Below are 22,889 nucleotides of genomic sequence, written 5' to 3'. Positions count from 1 at the left end.
ATAATTTAACTTTCAACCATTACTATTTTAACACAAAAAGAATAGAACAAATCAAACAAAAAATTGTCAAATGAAAACTATACGCATCGCTCAAAATTTCTCCCTAGATAAGGCGTACTTGTGATAAGAAAGCGTAAAAATTATACTCCTCTCTCTCTCTCTCTCTTTCTCTAATAGAGTAGTTAAATATTTTAAGACTTATTAGATATATGTAAATATTTTTTGCGTTCGTGATATTGCGAAAATAATACATATGTAAGCGTATATTTTAACAATAATGAATAAAATATTTCAATTGTTTTAAGTTTGAAAAAAAATCAACTGGAGGCTTGTACACAATATGGCGGAATTTTGATGTTCCTCGCGCATGCATTTATGCACCGTGAAATTTAGATGTTTTTTATGGTGGATCGCGACATCTCGTCGTAAACGCGACAGATTTTAGAGATTTTATGAATGTTACACGACTTGCTCGTGATAAGGGCTGCTTAGTGGGTAACTTGTATTTCTATTGAAAGTAGATGCTGTTTTATGTAAGAAAACAGAGAACGAGAGAGATTTCTCAGTAACAAGGCGCGATTCGATATACTAAAATGTCTATTGCAATGACCAACTTGATAGATTGCTCTATGTATTACGATATATTATTTCTTCTGCATTTGTAACAAATAAACAATTAAAGAGATGTCTTGGAACGAGTGTTTTCATTTCTGACCAATTTTCCGACCAATATAACAGAAGGAAATAAAAAATGATATTAGTTATTAGAAAACTTATTTTAAGAAAGATTCATTAATAAACTTACCAAATAAAATCTTCTTGAATATAACAATGTCATCGTGTTCCTTTTGCATTGTTCTCCCTGCATTTGTTGAAACACACATAATGTTCATAACACGTATAAACACAATTTTTCGCTAGAACAGTAAGTTTTTCTGTTCGAAAATAATTTTTTGTGAAATATAAAAAAACGCGGTTAGCAAGAAGCTTTTAAATTCAACCACACTGATCCACATATAATGAATCGATAATGATAGGAAACTGTAAGAGTAGGATCATGTAGGATTATGAATGCGCCATCCGCTGGCTAATTAAAAAAATGGCGCCATATATTTAAACATGTTAGATGTTCGCTTCTATTATTTGCTAATAATTATTAAACGATCCAGAAACAATATCTTTAATTAATATAAGAAAAATGAATATAATCTTTTTAATTTAAAGGTAATGATCATGATTCATATTCATAGATACTATTCTTTAGAATGCAATATTAAGTAAACAAAAAAGATATATTTGCTTCTAATAACTTTAAAACAAATATTTTGGCGTAGGAAACGAATGGACCTAAAAGGAGCAATATACAGTGAGAATTCCCATACTTTTATTCTATCAATCTTTCCAACATTTGTACGAGCTGGATTATTGTCAGTGCTATGAAATATAAAAAATGAAAACGCTGTGAAATATATAAATATACATATCGCTTGTATATACGATTGATCACAAATTAGAGAGAAAAACACAAGAATCACAATAATACTATGTAAGTGTACTATAGATCTGTACATTTATTTTTGCATTTCATAATTTTAAGACGATAATTATAATAAGTAATGGTAATCATAGGTATTGATGATATGATTATATCCAAACGACAATTGATAATTTCCTATCTAATATTGTACAACTTTTAATAATTTATGGAAATCAGCACAGTTTCGTAACAATTCATAACGCATATGTTCAGCTATATTGCAGGAACTCTTAATGCAACTGGAAAAGGAGAATGAGCCATCAAATTGATAATCCATCACGTTTATCAAATGTCTTACTTTCTCTCTCTCCTTATACAGTCGCGACACACAAGCCGCGAAATAGAAATAAAATATTAAACAATTTCATATTTACTTGCGCATCGAATATTAATGCTTAGACACTAAATATGTAGAATGCGCAATCAACACGATATTTTATAGTATAATACAAAATCGCTATTCAATGCGCCATTCTTTTATTAAAATTTCAATGAAAAAGAAAAGATAAAAATTTCTATGAAACATAATCGTTCATTTGTTAAGATATACGCATATCAACCATATCTGGTAAGAAGCATTTGAAAAAGATAAGTTGTTAATGTTATTGCAGACTAATCTCCTGTATAACGTCGGATATTAATAGGAAGACCACTAATTGCAAATCGCGAATGGAACTCGTGCAAATTAACATGACTTGGAGCTAAATAGATATTTGAATGATAGATCCTATATAACGCCTATGAAATTGAAATACCAAAGAAATCCTTTAACCGTTCATGCTTCTCAAAGAATTGACACATTACAGCAAATAGGAAGACTACAAAAAATTACTAGAACAATTTCCCTTTTGTGAACACAGTTTTTCTTCATTTTTTTTTTTTTTTATAAGCTCACATACATTACATCCTCATTTCCTCGTTCATATGTGCATACAATAATAAACATGCATACATATCAACACATGCGCACACATAATGTATCCCGATAGATAAAGAAGAAAGAAAAGAAAGTTTTTTGTGATGCTTTGATGTAATAATAACTCAAAACAATGGCATTATCTGCAAGTATTGTACAGTATTAGACGAAGAATAATTCTACGTGAAAATCCTAAACAGAAGATCAATTTATGTTGGCGTAAAATTAGAGATATTTAAACACCTACCATACATCACGCTTTAATATCAAGAATAAGTAAGAGCAGACAACTCGTCACTTGATTTTTTTGTATATATACATATCTTAATGCATAAAACAAAGTAATTATTAGCAGAGTAACTTTATAGCGACAAATTAAACTCGACGATTTCAAATAATACTTCAAATAAGTACATCGTACGAGTTATGAACTTATAACATTAATATGCTAGTCGATCAGCGATTGATCTTTCACGAAGTTCAAGAATTGTTACAAGGAATGAGTATATTATTAAGATGGAACTAAATGTAGAAGGAAGAAAAATAATTTCCTCCGCGGAATAATCACCTCCACCATTTGTTTATTCTCACTCATACCTTGCATCACGTAAGACAACGATTATGTTACAAGACGCTCTTTATATACTTACACCATTGAAGATCAAAGTCATTTCTCGTCTCGAACGAAACTCTAAATTGACTAATAAAATATTCTTAAGCAGACAAAAATTCTTTATATATTAGTTCTTTTTTATATACGTTTGACGATGTGTTGTAAGTTGACTTTCGTAGTATTAAAAAGTCGACACCTTTTTCAGTAAAGAAAACAGAGAAAATACGTTTCCAAATCTGAAGTTCTTAATTAACATTCGATCACGTTTCGTAAAATTCCAACGAAGAGTATCGAAATTTTGCCACATCGGAAACCTTGAATATCGACATCACTTCACTATTATATTTCTTGCAAATTTCTTCTCATCACGAGGCATACATCCTATTGATTTCGTGTTGATAACGTTCTTGTACTGCTTTCCTTTTAAGCTTGAATGCAGCTGTTACCAGTCCCATATCAGGTGACCACTGTTCTGCACACAGTTTCACAGCACCAGGTATTTCAAACCTCTGGAGATTGCCTGTATTAAAAATAAAGATTATTTAAATATCATTAAAAAGGTTTGAAAATTGGTACTTAGACAAACAATTATTTTTCAAATATCTACATTTTTTGGCTTGTTCAACCAGCTCCTGTAACACCGCTTTTTCAATATCAGGATTATCGCACAGTTCCTCTAAATTTTTTCCTGTAATACCTAAGTCATTGGCAATCTGTTCTAAATAGTATTGGTTAGGTACTACTAGTGCCACTGTATAAGATTTATGTGAATCTCCATAAACACAAATATTCTCCACAACAGGACAGGTTTTCAGTTCTGCTTCAACTTTACCCAAAGATACGTATTCACCAAGTTGCAATTTAACTAGATCCTTCTTTCGATCTGTAAAAATGTATATTGACCAAATAAAAAAAGTGCTGAAATATTTTTTCCAAGAAGGCTATAACATGGAGATTAAAACTTAATATAACCTATAATTTTTATGCAACCATCTTCATGAATTTCTCCAATATCGCCGGTTCTGAACCATTGTTTCCCATCTTCATAAAAAAAGTCTTCTTTCGTTTTGTCTGGTAATTTGTAATACCCAGCCGAAACATTTGCACCACCAATTAATATTTCTCCTCTAGGATATGGAGTATCTGTAACTCTGTAACCAGCTTCCTCCCAATTTTCTAGTCGAATGTCACAAATAGTGGTTGGTCCTCCTACTCTTCCTGTACTCCTATCATGCTCTTAAAAATGAGAAATCGTATAATCTAATTATCAAACAAAACATCGTTTAATAAGAAATGAAAAGAAAAAGAAATACATACTGTCCATAACCGTAGCACAAGAAGTTGTTTCTGTAAGGCCATATCCTTGAGTCAATGTGGCACAGAGACACATTTTGACTTGAGTTTGGGTATCTGGAGTCAAAGGAGCACCACCGCAAAGTATAAGTCTAACCTTTCCACCAAGAACCTGTCTTGCAGCTCCAAAAACATATTTATTGCAGGCAGGTGTATCGTAACCACGCTTATACCATTTCAATTTGTATTCATAGGCAAATCTGAAAATGGTCCGACTCAGAGGCCCCGATTTCTTCACCTTTTCATTGATACCTTTACAGATACGATCCAAAATAAGCTATAAAAGATACAGAAAACCAAAATTATTATATACTAACGTCACAGTATGATATAATACAATTATTGAACCTTACTGGCACGGAAGTTACACAAGTTGGTCGTAGAACCGACGCGTCCCCTTTGGATCCTCTTTGAATCTTACTACTCGAATCGATCATAGTAAGAGGCGAACTATAGCCGATAGGCACACCGCTTAAAAGGCACACACTCTCAGCAAGAAGTTCAAATACATGAGCCAAAGGTAAGAATGCAAGAAACACATCATCCGATTTAATTTCAACGACATCACAGAATGACTTCATCACAGAAATCACATTTGTATGCGACAAGAGCACACCTTTAGGTACTCCGGTCGACCCAGATGTATACATTATGATTGCAGTATCAGAGCTTTTTGGTGATGATAATGATGCTGCAGAACTGTTACCTGTCTGGAGTATATCAGAAAAAGGTAACAGCCTAACATCAGCCTAAAATGTACCAAAATGGTATACAAATTAGTGAAGATTTCTATATAATGTTTTTTATAGTTAAATGCTCTAATTTTAATTCTACAGTACCATAAATACTACATAGAACACCTGCTGAGAAATTTAATATAAATTGAATACTGTTCATTACATTTATTTTTTAATTATTTTACTATAAATCTATTATTTTTAGATTTAGACACATAATACGTATAATATCCAAAGATACATAAAAGAACCAAAGCATACTTTTTATAATATACTCTTTATAATATTTAGTGAATGAAACATATCTCTGCTACAGTTTAATTTCTTCAATTATTTCTCTGTAATTAATTATATTCACAAAAATATGAATTTACATGAATATCCATAATTTACTTATAATGTAAAATAATATACAAGGTAAAATTTGGTATAGTTCTTCAATAAATATAACCAGTAAGTGTCCTAATATTTATGGCCGGTAATCTGGATCAAGGTACTCACCTTGTAACCCTTTGTATCAGTAGGTACCAGTTGATCTTCCATATAAATAATTGTTTTAACATTAGGTAACACATTAAGGAGCCGTTTGAATTTTGGTAACAGGTTATGACTAGTAATCACGGTATTGACTTCCGTTTCGTTGATTCCATGAGCAATAGCTTCCTCGCCTAACGTCGCATAAATAGTAACTACAGTCATGTTCTGTTTAAAACAACCATAGGCGGCTATCATCCATTCCTCCCTAGTCTCAGCAAAGATCACGATGTTCTTATGCATCGTAAGATTATATTCTTTTAAGCCTCGACCAAAGGATGTTGTCAGCCTGTCCATATCATTATAGTTTTTCCATTTGTACTCTCCCATTTTATACTGTAACAGAATAATTAGTAATCAGTTTTTTCTCATGTAAATTGTAATTAAGTTGAATTGTAATTAGTGTAATTGTAATTGTATTAAGTTGAATTCATCCATATTATTCATTCATATGCACGTAATATATAGCCTGTATCACAAACTCTGCCCACCTGAGATACCGTCGTTGCTTTAAATAATACGCGAAAATATTATTAACGAAAGCTGTAGAATTCAAAGTATTACATAACACGGTAACAATGGTTTCTCGACAGGTGGATGCATAGAGGAGATATAGAGATTAACTTTGTTTTTTTTAAACAGAACGTCCTATTTTTTATGGTTGATTGCGACAGAATAGCTAATTCTGAGTATAAAAGTACTAACACATATTTATCCTGAAACTTACCGTTTCTGAGATATTTGACTTTGTTCATCTTAGTATTTTATGTTACGAAACATGTTGAAAGATACGCGTAGCACTTCGAATGTAAACAAAGATGTCAAAAGCATATTACTGATGATGTCAACTGTTATTTTGACCCTACTACTTGTTTACATTCGAAGTACTACGCACATATTACGCACACTATGACACACTGTACATTGGCTAAGGAACCTCTAAGTATTCTTTTCTTCTTCGATTCTGTTCTTTTAATCAAATCATATGTATTATGATTTTAATTACAACAAAACAATCGCTTCTTACTCTACCTTTTTGAATATTCTACCATTGGATTGAACCTCGTCCTCCTCCGCAAGTATCTCTCTCGTACCAACGCATCTTTTTTCGCCGTGCTTTTTAGTGATCCATCCCATCACCTTCTCAAGCGTATCGATGTTTTCACGTTCAAGGGTAATGTGCATCTCCCTCGGCGGATCAACACTCCTATACGTAATACTTTGTTCATCCTTTGTAATGGGCCGAGCCTTGATCCTTCGTGAAGCCTTCCTTTTCTCCCAAGGTCGTTGGAGCACGAGGTATACCGGGAACGTCAGCAGATCGTACAGGTACGAAATCGCCTTGATCGCGTTGACTGCGCTGATAACCCAAAAGCTTTCCATCTCCCTACACAGGAAAACGCAATGTTACGAAATATGCATCTCGTTCTTCTTGTATGTTAGTGCCTTACGAAATCATTTACTAATTAAAAGCTTATTGTATAAGCAGCGTTCTTTTAAAAAAAAAGCTTCGTTATCAATGTAGACCGATAATCTAAAGAAATTTTTGTTTCGCGACTAATGTCAAATTGTTCCTGTTATTTTAAATCTGAAATAATAACGATCTATTATTGTTTGTGTAATAATGATTTCGGATGTTAGTATGATAAGATGCATGGAATAAAGAACGATTCGCAAAGTGCAGGTTTGGTATTATATGATATTAATGCAACTATCGCTATGTACAGGGATTTTCATTAGGGACGCAAAAGAGTTTATGATAATTTAGAAATAATTTTGAATTCAAAATATCAGTATAAGTACGTCTAAAGACATTTAAAGATTATCGTACCAATTTTAATTAATGAAATTTCCTGTATAGAGAAATGTCATTATCAAGGCTACAGAACACTGCATTATCTGCATTGCAGGGAATGGAGTCAGTGTCAATATTAGTACTAAAGAGCATACCATTAATATCTGGATATGTATAACACGTCATTATTCGATATCAGCACCAGTCATATACCAATGAAAGTAGTAATATATTACTATAGCAATTCTATGTAATATACTACGCAGAAGTAATTGCATTACAAATTAAATATCGTAAAGGCTTCCCAGAAAAATATTAACATGCCTAATATTCTACACATTATTTAAAAAAAGAGGTACAGTACAACGAGTCATAAAAATGTACATATATATATCTAATCTGAAACAGTTCCGTATCAAGCTCATAATTTTAGCAAAAACTCATTCTTCGCATTCATACATCAAGCTTAACGTTTTTTTCAAGGCTAAATCATTCATACGCATTACATTTAAAAAGAAAAACAAGAAGAAGTAGCTTTGAACCAAAGCATAACAAACAAAATTAGGGATTATTCAGATATCCGATTAATTATTTAACCGACAGCTGATAAAATGATAAATTGAAAACGAAATAACGCACCGTTTCTAACTCTCGAACTTTAGACTAATTATCTAACCAATGTTTACTTTACCAGTCGAAGATTCATGGCTCCGATACGATCGCCGATCTAACAAACACCCCGATGAATCTCCCCAATGTGAATAGATCGAGCTACTTCATTCTTCCCTCTTAACTTGTTTTTAACAATAATCAAAGGACGCGGAGAACTGTCTGTTTTTATCTTTTTTTTAATCCCTCCTTTTTTTTTGTTAAGCGTATATATTAATTCTTTGATAACCTTGCAAACGATCAAACGACCTTAAAACATAGATAAAAACAGAGTCTGCCGGTCCCAAAACATGCATCGTATAAAAATAGTACGCGTAGTTGCGCGATCGCGTGATGTTGAAAATTAAAAGAAAAACTTAACGGCGCCGTGTAATAAAGGTGTGTTTTGATGGGTTTGTTTTCAATCACTGAATGAATAGCAGAAAGGGAATAAACGAAAAGGAGTATAAAAATAAGAAAAGAATTTGGTAAAGGAAACAGTAGTTATTCATATAAAATCATAAATGTTATAAGAAAGGTATACAAAAAAGAAAGGTATACAGCAAAAATGTAGAAAGACAAGAATCGTAAAATACAAATATTTCTTGAAGCTTTGTACAGTTTATTTTGCTCTAAAAGTGTTACATTACCGGCTGCTACAAATATAGATTTGGTAGCGACGTTCCTGAGATACCTGGAATTGCTTGAATATACATACGTGCATAAAAAGTTGTGGTCACGGTATTGAGGCTATAGTGAAGTACACGTATATACGTGGCATGATATGAAACACGTGTCAAGCTATTAAAGATAAAAAAATAATCCATTTTCTTAATATATATGTACAATGCACACGGTTATGTAAATACAAGTTACACGTTCTGGACAAGGAATACATGCCTACTGAATTGAAATTATATATTATATATATTATATATTGAATTGAAATTCGAATTCGTTTACCACACGTGTGAATGTGTATTTATATACACGTGAAATAGAAGCTTAAAATGCAAATCTAGATTTAACAACTTGAGAACAGATGTGTAAATTGATACAAACTTGTCAACTTATGTATTAACAAGATTACAGTCAAAGTGAACATAATCAATTGTACTAAAGGTGTCCATTTCTTGTGTATGTAAATACGTATTAGCAAGATTACAGTCAAAGTGAACATAATCAATTGTACTAAAGGTGTCCATTTCTTGTGTATGTAAATACACGTGTACACATGTGGTAAATAAATCTGAATTTCAACCTGTTGAACTTTCAAGAAATTTCCATTTTTTCTTATTACGTACTTCCCTTTTATCTCCGTATATCAGGAAGACAAAACACTGTGACGATGTTGGTAACTGCATTTTCGCCATTTTTATCTTATGACTGCATTATTATACGTGTTTCACCACTTAGAGTATTTCGTTTAAACGATTATTCAAATGAAAAAAGAAGAAACATTGTGCGTTCTTCGTTGACAAGACGAAGAAGGAAAAGGGAAGAAGTTGTAGCTTGAAATTGCAACAGCATACACATTCATATCATAGTACTACAAAAAAATTAAAGCACCTAAAATCATTCAATCGTTGCTCATAACGTTTCGTACCGCCTCAAAACGATAGAATGCGCCACGCGACACCCTATGTGTACCAATAGACACAAATACAATTAAAGACATGGCGTGACTACAGTCTGGCGACAACGTACTTCTACACGTCCAACGTGCATGTGATTCGAATATCTTCACGGACTTTGAACGTCGTTAGCTCGTGCCAGATGCGGCTACCAACTACTCGCATTGTCTTTTCATTATTTGAGATTCCAAACGAAGGGCAATTCACTTTTCATGCAACCTACTACTATTTAGCTGCAAAGATACAGTGGGAACACGATACACGAAAACACGTTAAAGATCAAGGCCGGTTACGCATAGTCTCCGAATTCAATACAAATAATGGAATGACTAAACGAGAATAATTACATGGTTCGCTTGCTGAGATAAACCGCACGCATTTGCAATCGTTCATGTTTCCTCGTTAAAATGAATTAATTGTAATAATGTCCGATAATTGATTTCTACGTGCTAATAATCTATTGTAAATGAAATTTAAATATAGATTCCAACAATTAATATATATACATATATCATAGCGGTTCATGCGGCTGTGAATAAACAATTAAAAAATAGCAGATTTGATTGTTAAAAATTAGTATGTATCATTCTTTCTGCGTGTCTATACAAAGAATATATTTTATTATTTCGAAATGAAGAAATTAAGAAATAATAGAAGAGAGCCGGGAATAGAGATAGCGCGAAGGAACAATAACATGTAACAAATAAGACTATTATTCAAATACGAATTATGTATGAGATGTAGTTATGCAATGAAAAATACATACCTGTTTCCATTAATGATATGTACTCATTTGCGACTTCTTATTTACTTTACGACATTAACAATACTTTACGATATTAACAAATTTACTTACCATTAACTGTAATCTAAAAAAACGGCGACGCTATGAATCTTTCAGTTGATTGATAAATGCACGTACAATTATAATTGCAAACGTTTGAATAAAATTCAAACTTCATTTTTTTCTATACATTATTTTCTATACATGGTATTCCAGCCAGCATAGGAGAGAAAGAAACAACTTGTTGCAATGTTTCGTAGAAAAATAGAAAAATCGATAGTTATCGTAAGTTGATAATCATAAAATGCAATTTGATTATGAATCAGCACGTGGACAAATCAAGGGTCCTCGTTCTGTAAGTAATTTGTAACACGAAATCTAAATTACTGTAGAAAGAAACTTATCATTTTTTTATATGATAAAGATTTATCAGCTTGACAAATTACAAGGAAACATAAATCATATAATAACAAAGACTGGATGAATGTACAATTATGTAACAACTTCTTTAAGATATAGATTGTGACTTAATAGATAAATGCAATACAAGAGATTGTGAAATTGCACGTTGCATTCAGTCTCAAGCAAAAGAACGTTAACAATTGCTATTTGGAAACTTGGAATAGGGACCAATTTCTTAGAAAGATAGAAGTAATCATCAAAATTTTTCTGTACTGATTAGTCATTGAAGGAAGAGGCTAGTAAAGTAAAATAGTATAGTTCACAATCAAATATTCCTGAATTATAGATAAGAATACAGAAGGAATAATTCGGAATCGTTATCCGTAATTTAATAACAAACAAATTACGCAGATAAAAACACATTGATACAGATAGAATCGAAGTGCCTCTTACATTTTATTCGCTTCATTACAATTTATAATTATCATTCGATTGTTTACCAATCCACTGAAAAGTTCTCGTTTTTTTGTAACATCAGCAATGTGCAGCGTATTATATACTTTTACCCCTCATTATACTGACACAAACATGCTGATAAATATCATCGAATTGACATAAATAGGAGATAGAAAGAAGCAAAACTTTACGACACTGAACTAACTTACTAACACTAGATTAATATTTTACATCACACTACATCAGATCTATTCCAATTCTATACCATAATGTTCTTCGAAAGAGCGTGATTGTAAATCTGCAGGCAAAATACACGTACATGCGTAGTTAAAAATATTCGTAATAGCATAAAAAAAAAGAGCGTGGTGATTTTGTCTTTTTCTTTTCTATAATTATTGCGACTCACGGTTTTTCGTCCACGATCATGATGGATCACTATCTGGTCGCCTTTATACCCAACAGATAGATATCAGTACCTCCTGTACTTTAATGGAAGTTGATTTGATGCGGATTAATGACACTGCAATAAAAACCGTTGGCACAAATGATGTGGTTAATGGTATTTTAGGATGCACATGTCCTACTACTGTACCCGAGCATCATCAAAATCGTTCTCGACATAAATACCGATTCTCCTTGTTTTAAGTCAACAGGACTATTTTCTGTACTTATCGAGTGATATGAGCTTATAAATAGAGCAACGGAGCCGTAACAAGGCAGATGAACTATGCACTTGAAACCGAACGCTGATAATAATTCTTATCAGCATAACGCCGAACGATCGTAATTTATTATTTAATTAAATTGTATCGAAATGTAGACTGCTTATACTCTTGAATTAAAGAAACATCGAGGTCAGATAATTACAATAATTGAATATAAATAGAATGTACATACACATCCTCCTCCTCCTATACAGCCGATGTAACTTTCATGGAAGCAAAAAGATACGGTATCTAGCACAAACAACAACAGCTATTCATAGTAATTGATAATGGAAAATTACATCAATTCCATTTCTCCAATTTTCTCTTAATGTTGAACAATGCCTATTGAAAGAACGGAGGTTGTTTTGCATTTTTTTAAAATGCCTATTGTGTCTATAGTTTCCAATACTTCTCGACTGTAGGTTGAACTTTTCTTTGGTTTCTAGAAGTCTCGCAAGTAAGAATCTGTTTTTGCGAATACTAATTTAATAATATATTCAGTTATAAAATCGAGTATAAAATTAAATTATGAAAATGAAATTATACTATACATTGAGAAATAAATGGCAAATGGAAACTAAAGAATATAACGAAAGAATTTGTTTATTTTAAATACTCGATGCACTTGCATTATGGATACCCTATATTGGCTATGAAAGACTATTAAGATGACATTGAATTCACTTGAAGTCTTACACAGTCTGTTAACTGTGGAGCAAGTAATTTGGTTAAGTGCACTTTACTATACACGTACTGCCACGCGCCGATTTATAACGAAAATGTATGTCACAAAAATTGAAACATTATCAACGTTGACGTGTCAAATTGAGAAGCCTCACGAAATTAAAGTAACTCCTATCGAAATAGCAATGGCTCATTTAATATAGTCTGAGGGACTATGTCCTATAACGTTTGATTTTTATACTTGATATTAAAGATTATAGATTGTCCACTCTTCTCTCTATTTTTGTTACGTAATCAATGTAAATCTATGAATATTTTTTATGACTACGATAGAATATATTAACCTTTTCATTCAATAACATAATTATCATTCTTTAATATTCCTTTTTAACACAACATAAAGTGTACATAATATATTTAACATAAAATATAAACATAAAATAAATTGACTTAGATAAACAGAATTCACTTGCTTTTTAATACGTAAGAGGATGACTTGAAAAAAGTGGTGTTGAGATAATCAGTATAACAACGATGCTAAAGGACAAACTACAGATAAGTCAGAAAGACTTTTGAAAATAGACAATGGGGTCACTGAGCGACCAAGCTGCCGCGTCATATATGTATATGTACACGTATGTATATGTATTTAAGTAACCCAACTTCAACCTTGACCAATACTGTAGAGTATGAGCTAGATATTCAATCATTTCAGTAATTCAGATTTTTCTCCTACGTATCTTCACTCGCAACGAAGAATTCCTTTTTATCGACTTATATAAGTAAAAATTGTTGTACACACTTTAAGACATTCTTATGGAACAGTATAATATTTAATCAGATCTCATCTGTGTATGTTGAACAATTAATTTGAGGATTATTTTAAAACACTAATTTCTAATAGAATAAGTCACTCAAACAACAATTAATGCCAATTATGTCAATAGATCGATAGATTTAAGTCGTAATAAATTAGATCTCGACGATAATTCTAGTAATGGCTATTGACCAAGGGGTATTAGTAACTGATTACTGTTAAAATGCAATAATACTATATTATATAGCTACATTATATACATTATATACTATAGCTAATACTAATATTAGAAACTATGTAATACCATAATGTATGCTATTAAAATGCAATGAAAATACAATTAAAATAAAATAGAAATTCATTACTCATATGCCTTGTGTAATATAAACGTATTTTAATTGTTTTAAAACAATCAAACGATCAATCTTTGAATATTCTTGTTATCGTTTACTAAATGCAAACTTATTGTTTCCTGCTTTTACAACAATTGCTGTTTACAAGTCAATCTTCATCAATTAAATTATTAACATATTTTTTTGTAATATTTAAAAATAAGAAGACATTACTATGCAATTAGAAGAATTAATTTCGCATCATTTTTTCATTCTTAAGCATATTCTCAATGCCAATTATATTCCATACATTAGTAGCTATATTATTATTATCATCGTCGAAGATTAAGTTATATAGAAACGTTAATGTAGCCTTGAAAACGGGTTTATCTTAAAAAAAGGGGCTTTAATATCGTGGACTCAACATAATACTGTAATCTTCTACTAAAAACTTGAAGCCTGGATTAAACCGTTCTATAATGAATTTTCTTAGAAAGCGATAAGTATAACGTATTAATAATACATAAAATTAGCTAAAAACAATGCATATAAATATATCACTGTATAGTGTATATAAATTTGCATTGATTTGCGAAAATGCAAGAAATATTTTATAATATTTAAAAGCAGTATTACACATGTCAAAGAATCGAAAGGATATGCATAACTTCATAAAATAATAATTTCTTTGAATTTCCATTCATGGCCAAGATATTTGAAAAAGGGAAACAAATCCAATAATGAAAATTAATGAGAATAGATGCAAGTGAAACATTTACGTAACGTTGTTCCGTAATAGCTGTCAACCTTCAGTAATGATTTAATACGTAATATATAACAGAAAATTGAACCAAAAATTAATGAAAACCTACTAAGGAATATTCTAAATAAACCATTTATCTTAACTTAATACAGCACACGGGCTATTCGAAAAATCTATGTTTACCGTTTCAACTCTCGAAATTGAGTTGCGAAAGTTACTGCTAACACCTCCTAAAAATTCAAAGTGATGTAATATTTCCTCTTGCAATAGTAAATATTCTTCCAAATTACACACAGATGAAGTCTCTGTTTCACAGAGCCACCTATCCTAACTTTACGCTAAACAATATTCTAGTAAGACTAATAGCACGTACAACTAGTTTTGATTCGAAATTAAAGCCAAACGAAGGCATACACGATAGCTGGATTTCGACTGCAATTAAAACTTCTCACATAAATTTTAATGCTCCGACTCTCTCTCTCTCTCTCTCTCTCTCCCTCCCACTTTCTCTCTAACAGTCTCTGCATCGAAAAATCTTGCTCCTCGTTAAAAGTACGTAACATAACAGAAAATTGATTTGTAAAATGGAACTAGAGCTAGAAGCAGATATAGCGTTGTTCCAACTTGCCAATTACAATTTTACCAGGAAAGATAAAATCACGCGTCCACGAATCACGCACGTGAAGATTCAAATTGGATCGTTCCTATTGGTCAGCTTCCTGTCTGGGAAGCGTTCGTATATGTCCCTTGATCGCTTACGAGGCACAAATCGGCTCGATCGTTCGAAGCTCTAATGGCTGGCATCCTCTAATATTAGGTCAAATTATGTAAACGAGCAAGAAACGGATTTCTATAGAGCGCCATGTTCAGTTAATTTATTAACGAAACACGGGAACTGTCAACATACAATGTTTCAACATGCTTTCAACCGAAATTATTTTATTAATGACTTGGACTTAGGAACTAAACGCAATACTATGGTTCAATACGTGATACCGTCGTCAATAACATTTAAGAAGGTAATAGGTTTTATATTATTACATTGAATTGTGTGTGACGTTCATTTTGTAGTAATAGAACAAAATGGAACATACATAATTTAATAAAATAATATAAGACAAAAAATGTTGTTCATCTATTATTCCCTTATGAAACGAAACGAGCTTTTGGGACAATCTAATATAAGGTCATTCTGAAAGGAAATACCAAACGATTCGATAAATTATTTCTGATTGTATACGGATCAGTTTCATGTATATAGTTTCATAACAATTGCAGAGGAAAAAACACGAACGAGCCGATTCGAACACAATGGGATGTAATGATAAGGATATTAGTAGAACTTTGTATACATTTTTTGTTTCCACTTGGCATCGTTATAGCAGTATGTTTCGATCCTTTATTCCACTGGATATTGACAGGCTTCTGAATCGTTTATGCCAAGGCCTGACCACTGAACTATGTATCGTATTACAAAGATACAACCACGGATCACGACTTTTGAATGTGTATTTAAGATAAACGTGGACACATGTACGTGACATGTGGTTGGTAACTGGTGGTACCAACTGGTGGTAGAAGTCGAAAATATGGAATAAAAATTTTTCGTTTGGGGCTTTGTTTTCGAGAAAATCGACTTTGAATTTTTGCTCGGTACGCGTGCACTTTATCACGTCTCGTTATAATCTCACTGTAGATCGTTGTCTCGATGGAAAAATTAAAAAAAAAATTTTATTCTATATTTTCGACTTCTTTTTTCGCGTAGAATCACCCTCTTTCCGCTTGTACCACCAGTTACCAACCATCCTGTATATTGAGGAATTGAAGATCCGCGTTCTCACGGTTATTGAACTCAACACGCTGGAAAATATTTTTTTTTTATCATATATTATATGTAAAAAATATTATCACCTGTAAAGGGACGCGTTTATTGTTAGAAATTGTACAGACATTTTAGTCTTCTTACATCGAAACAGAAAATTAATTTCATTGAATAATAAAACCTTATTGACCGCCTATTCCAAAATTGAGTGTTATTGTAAGTTTAATTGCTCAGAATGATCTTGATAAAATATTAATTAATATACCACTTTTTTTCTTTTCTCCAAATCGCTTAATATCTCGTAAATCTCTCGAATATCTAGTAAACAACATTGCTATAGTCGAAACATTTGTATTTACATTACTGGTTTGAACAGGTTCAAGATTTCCTTATCTCCGAGAGTTACGAAGTTGTTTAGAAATGGAACTTTACATTTGACTGCTCAATATTAAAAAATTCGTCGTTTTCTTTCCCTACTTTTTCACTATTTTCAATTTCGATGCGAACTACACGCCGCGTAACAAAATCCACGAATGGAATTACAGAAGAAAATGGAAAACTACAATCGTCGCTCAATTATGCATAATAACCTGAAATTATTATAGACACAAGCTACTTACGACTGTGCAGCTTGTTTTTTGTTAAGGTTTTATCTCGTAATAGAGAGAGAGAGGAAACACGTGGATGAATGTATAATAGAAAATATATTTAAGCAAGTTGAAGTATAAGTACAATGTGTATGCTAATCCACATCCGCACGCTGGCAACGTTGCTTTACGAAAGAGCTTCGAAGCCATGGGTCTATGGTTATTTCTACAAATACACCTGTCTGGACCCCGCTACATCATCCGTGCAAGACATGTTCCTAGAAAACTATGATGTTGAGAGGCCCTTCAAAATGATTTAATGCTAAACAATAGTCAATGGCTTTGGGAACTAAGAAAACTAAACTTTAGAAAAGATGTGGAGTTTTCCTTGAAGTGAGACCCACTTCAACATTTTCAAATAAACGTAGATAAACAGAGAAGCCGCATATTATATGTATGTCGTTAATATATAAGAGATAATTCAATTAATTCCATACAACGAATTAAGATAAGTGTAATTTTATTCTCGGCGGAAAACTTTTTTTCCAAGTTTATAAAACCTTCAACAAAACATAAACTGATAAAAACTGCGGAAGCTATTTTAATTAATATAATGTTAATAATCTATCGTTTTTATTTGTGGATTGATGATATTTGTTATTCATGAACTGGTAATTCTTCTTTAGATACCTTCTGTACATATAAAAAGTGGACAAAATGACTACAGAATAAGCCACTTTATCATGTTCATTTCCATTCTTACGCGAACTTTCAGTTTTCTGATACCGCTATCTTCGAAGATATCTACAACAAATTGTATATACGTACGTCGAATATTACGGGCTGCGGGTAAAGCCAGTTTCTCTCATGATAATAAAACCCCTTTCCAACGAAGCACGTATAAATTTCGTCAACTAGATATTTGAATAAATAAAGGTTCGAACTTATCAGACAGCGAAGAAGAAATGATTAGAATTATCAAGCTTCATATCATAAAGGGTATAATAGGAATGAACTGATGTCTGGCGCAACATAAATCAGTTACAAAACTGTCAAATCTGATATATTGTAGGAAAGATAACAGAAGTTTTCGACGTCGAATTTTATATTAATTGAATCTAATCATCAATTAAGAAAGAAAAAAGATGCAAAATGTAATACGATAAATATTATAACTACACAAAATCCCATCTATATAAAAAGCTAGATTTAACAGAAACTAAAAAACGATTGTCCTACGATTTACGAGAATCAAATTTATCGATACACTCGCGATATGTAGTATGCGTGGAAGAAGCGTTAGAACAAATGAACCATAATGCGAAGCCCCGAGATAAAGAGTCTCACGACATTGAACGTCACGTCGAACCCTGCATTACTCATGTTATGCTTAAGTTATGCCAAGGTGAATACGGGGTTACCCTATATCTATCACACATTCACATGTTATATTTATTATGGCACGCTATTGAAAGTATTTGATGATAGGTAAGCATTACTTTAAAGTCACGCAGTTATATAAAGAAAAAAAGAAAAGGAATGAAAAAACGTAGTTATGTATGTAACACATGATGTATAATAATTGATGCAATGGCAATACACGGTTGATAAGTTTAATTACAAGTACCTGTAATTGGACGTGGACGAAACGTATAATAGCCTGATGTATATCATAATTAATACATATTAGCGTTACAAATTATGAGGAAACAGTTATTGAATAATGCATACATAAGGTGCGGCGATCGATACTTTCGGAATGATAGATAAATCATGTATGCGGGCAGAGCGGGACAGGGTGAGAACTTCTCATTCTTGTAGGGTCCCGAAGGATGGCCTTGCGCCGCCTTAGGTGGTCATAAAGGTCGTCACGCCGAGGAGGTTCTGGGTCCTCCTCGGACTTACACGACGGCCCAGGGGATAGCGTTGAGAGGGGTGGTCCCTGTCACTGCCCAAACCTGACCTGAGGAATGGGTCCCTCAAAATGGGAGAGGACGCGGGAGTGCTCCGGCAGCAATTCGAAAAAGGTCCCGGAGCATTTCTGTCAAGGGTCAAGTAGGTAAGTCCGACACTATCTAGCTGCTTCCGAGAAAAACGGCGGGGTATCCATGAGGATTTCCCCACATATAAAAAAGAAAAAAGATAAATCATGTGTATATTATATATATATATATATATATATATATATATATATATATATAATATGTAGTGTACAGCAAATCACCAAATAGTCATTAATTAAAGATCAACACTGAGAATAAATTGAGCAGAATAATTGTACATCGACAGATACATCAAGTTATAGAAGGAAACCTATACATAGAACAGCACGATCATCGATAAAATGCATCAACCTAATGGACGTATGCGCTAACATTTCATACTGCACGTTCCTATAATTAATTTATTGCAGTAATCAGTGAGAAAACAACCTGCTGCGTCACTGTATCACTTGCTTTTGTCTACATTGGTATATAACGTTGTGCAGCTCTTACTTGACAAAGTATCAGGTGATACTGGGTGCCGCCATGTGCGACGCGAAGATAGCAATAGGTAGTAATTTTTCTCAGAACAAAAGAAGGAAACAAATCAGAGCGATAATAATATTCTAGTTAAAATCTCATTCAACATCAGCTATATAAATTAAAAATTGTGTACCCATCGTTCGAACAATAATCATTCGATCAAATCGCAAAAGGATAAGAATACTTTCATTTTGCTATAGACACAATAAACTCTTAAACATTTATTACATATTCCTCCATTCCAAGAAAGGAAAAGACAATAAAAAATTGTATGTATGAAATTGAAACGAAAAATGAAGAAATCTTTTAACACTAGAAAAATGCAACTGAACCTGAAAATTTTACTTACGTTTAAAAAAGTTACGAAAGAATAAACGGCGTAAACGTCATTTAATTGGTGGTAGCTTTTTTCCCTATTCTTAGTCACGGTAGTACACGCAGCGTATAATAGTATACATTAATTGAACGTCAATAAGACACATTCAAAATGCAATTTTATATGTATTTCAAACATTTGTACACAATACAAGATGCGTGTGCGCATGTGACTTCTAGTACCTGTTCATTCACCGATAGTTCTTGATCAGTAGCCGCGAACAATTTGACCGTGAATTCGATATCTAACTGAAAGATCGATTACTTCTTTGTGGAATGCCGCAACCATGACAATATTCACACGATAGGATAAACGAAAGAAAAATGTTACCGACCAATCTGTAGTTACAGCAAGCAGTACCATTCCGGAAGTTTGAATCGAGAGTAATTCAAAGTCATTTCAACTAAACCATCGCGTGTTAATTGTATATCATGTCGATTTATATCAAGTCTATTTTACGATTGATTCACATGTTTTTTCATATAAACGGGAGAACATTTTCAACATAAAGCAGAAAATTATATCACGTGAATTTAATTTCAAAATTTTGATTGACTTGAATATTAGTAATAATATTCGTCTACGAGATATGAAGCAAGTTCATTGCTTACCTTTCTATACACTACACTACGAATATCTTAACTTTCCGATCTCGTGACTTCTTCTCAACGAGTTCGACGATTCTTGTCGACTAACAGTCTGTTTTCCCACTGCGATCAAAAGAGGAAATTATCACTATACGCCATACGCGATCCAAGGGTTGAGAATGGTGTGGGTGTATGGGTATGCGTATAAGTAATATCTGTACGTACAGTAGATATACATATATAGGTAAAAGAAGAGGGACAAGGAAAGGACACGAGGGACAGTCGATCTACGATATGACGTACTACTCCGTGTAGCGGTCGACGACGAACTGAATTCGAATCACGATTAACGTGAGGACTGAGAAGTTACGTGAGATAGAATTTTCTGGTGATCTTTGATCTTTGATCGTTGTCTTTCATGAGAGCGAAATATAATTTTGTATCTTGATATCGACTAACACTGCCAGGGGGTAAACGAAACCGACATGTGACGACAAGACAGCTGTTCGACAGATCGCTTGCAGTCTACAATCTACGTACCAACAGACGCTTTTATGTCACGTCGAGAAGGAAATCGGTTTTTATCGCGGAGAATTTTGATGCAAACCTAAAAATGCTCTGGGTACTTATATTTCAAGCACACTTCAAATTATGTATTTTGTTATTCTTACATTCGTCACGATAATCGATCGTGGAGATCGAACTCCTTCGAATCTTCACTCGGTGTAAAAAATTATCTCCAATAACTCGTTGAATACTTGATAAGATAAACCAAGAACGCCTTAACACCACGTGCTTCTATACTATGAACTTGGTACTATTCACCGTTGATCCTATACTTGTGATAATGTATAACGCGCACACGAGCGTTTAGCTCAGTATTCGCGCGAATAATACTCGAATCTTAACATTTCTTCTGTATGTATGACACACTACTCCTTGTTGTACACATGTCAAATTTTTAACCTATCATACGTTGAGGTTTCACGAATACTGCGTATTTTCGGCAAAACTGAACGTTCCCTACTCTCTCTCGCACGTACTAACGCCAGCGCAGAACACCGACCACTCTATACATGCTCGATCCAATAGCGGCCATCTTGATATTCGTAAGCTTGAAACCAAAAAGGTCGATGAAAAAAGTATAAAACAAATTACTTTACACACACCAAGTTCTAGATAATTTTGAAGAATATTAGAAATTACGAATGAAAAGAAGAATTCGCTTTATTTCTAATAGAACTTTCTAAAAAACATTGCTGTAGTTTGAATACATTGTTCATTTGAAATCTCCCGCCAATTTTTTAACATAGCGAACAGTTTATACTCGGAGATTTTGCCCGTTTAGTCTCGTAAATTTTGTTAACATGACACAACGAACATAATAATCGTTAAGATTTATATAATTATCCATATATAATACGGATTCACATCGCATAAATTAATTTATGCGCATGTGAAGACTCAAGGATTTGACTCACAAGCCGCGACGGTTTTGCTTTTCGATATAGATAGCCGGCCTACACCCGAACCAATCACAAGCAGAGTTTCAATGGGCGGGGATGTGGCGTGATCCACGATGACGTCATGGTAGTCCGCAATCGATAACTACTCGACGTTTTAGCAAACCCCTTCTAACCCTGGCCTGTTACTCTAGTACTATACGATCAATGTTCAGCTTCAATGCACCACACAACTCTTACGGTATGATCGTGCGTTCTTCACCTCGATAAAATGGGTTAACTACCTTGAATGAACTACCAAAATATATATTCTAATCGCACTTTTAGTCATAAAAATAGATCATATCTGATATTTATGACTTCTTCGTCAAAAAGAGATAAAGCACTATGGATGTGTTACCATGGAGGCAAGGAAGTGATTTTATCGACTATACTGATTTCTACTGTAGTTAACAAAAATTTCGGCAAATATATATTTCAGAGAGGAAAGACAATTGTTTTATTACTTGATGAATTTATATACAAGTGTAATTAATAACTAATATTTGCATATAGCCAAAATCTATAATTTACCATTTTAAAATGTTTTATTTCAATGTAGGCACATCAATGAATTTTTATGTCTTTATTGTAATTTTTTAACATTTAAATTCATGTGTTATCATATGTACTTCGATGAATACTTTTTCATGATTTTGCAATGCATAAGAAAAACGGTAAGGTTAAATAATGTTAAACAAAAATTTCCACGAAAGAGATCGTGTTTTAATGTTTTCATAATTTAACATATACATTTAATCCAATTGTATGATATTAC

General features: G+C 32.8%; 1 protein-coding gene across 4 annotated transcripts; it reads right to left on the bottom strand.

Moving 5' to 3' along the window:
- Nucleotides 1-1,362: 1,362 nt before the first annotated feature.
- Nucleotides 1,363-21,693, bottom strand: LOC117204749 (long-chain-fatty-acid--CoA ligase 3). Of its 4 annotated transcripts, none has more exons than XM_033442468.1 (9): nucleotides 21,281-21,682; nucleotides 11,816-11,929; nucleotides 6,723-7,077; nucleotides 5,658-6,026; nucleotides 4,773-5,168; nucleotides 4,384-4,696; nucleotides 4,039-4,302; nucleotides 3,674-3,949; nucleotides 1,363-3,586 (listed from the first exon to the last, which is right to left on the bottom strand). In XM_033442468.1, exons 2-9 carry the CDS (start codon nucleotides 11,833-11,835, stop codon nucleotides 3,432-3,434), a joined length of 2,148 nt encoding a protein of 715 aa, XP_033298359.1. In that variant the 5' UTR covers nucleotides 11,836-11,929; nucleotides 21,281-21,682; the 3' UTR covers nucleotides 1,363-3,431. The 4 variants fall into 4 exon arrangements, with proteins under 4 accessions (XP_033298359.1, XP_033298361.1, XP_033298362.1 ...); XM_033442470.1 differs by lacking the exon at nucleotides 21,281-21,682 and adding an exon at nucleotides 20,634-20,934; XM_033442471.1 differs by lacking the exon at nucleotides 11,816-11,929 and having other exon boundaries at nucleotides 21,281-21,693.
- Nucleotides 21,694-22,889: the final 1,196 nt, after the last annotated feature.

This window comes from Bombus bifarius, unplaced genomic scaffold (genome assembly GCF_011952205.1).
Source record: "Bombus bifarius isolate JDL3187 unplaced genomic scaffold, Bbif_JDL3187 scf7180000007979, whole genome shotgun sequence".
Taxonomy (NCBI): domain Eukaryota; kingdom Metazoa; phylum Arthropoda; class Insecta; order Hymenoptera; family Apidae; genus Bombus; species Bombus bifarius.
The sequence above is the reverse complement of the archived record's forward strand: the minus strand, read 5'-3'. Positions and strand labels throughout refer to the sequence as shown.

Bases quoted from the DNA above. Each gene is read 5' to 3' on its own strand.
- LOC117204749 (XM_033442468.1), bottom strand. From the start codon at position 11,835: ATGATCGTGGACGAAAAACC. The intron at 4,303-4,383 runs GTATGTATTTCT...CTCATTTTTAAG, and splicing joins TTGTGCTACGGTTATGGACA to AGCATGATAGGAGTACAGGA. The intron at 3,950-4,038 runs GTTATATTAAGT...ACATTTTTACAG, and splicing joins TGGTTGCATAAAAATTATAG to ATCGAAAGAAGGATCTAGTT.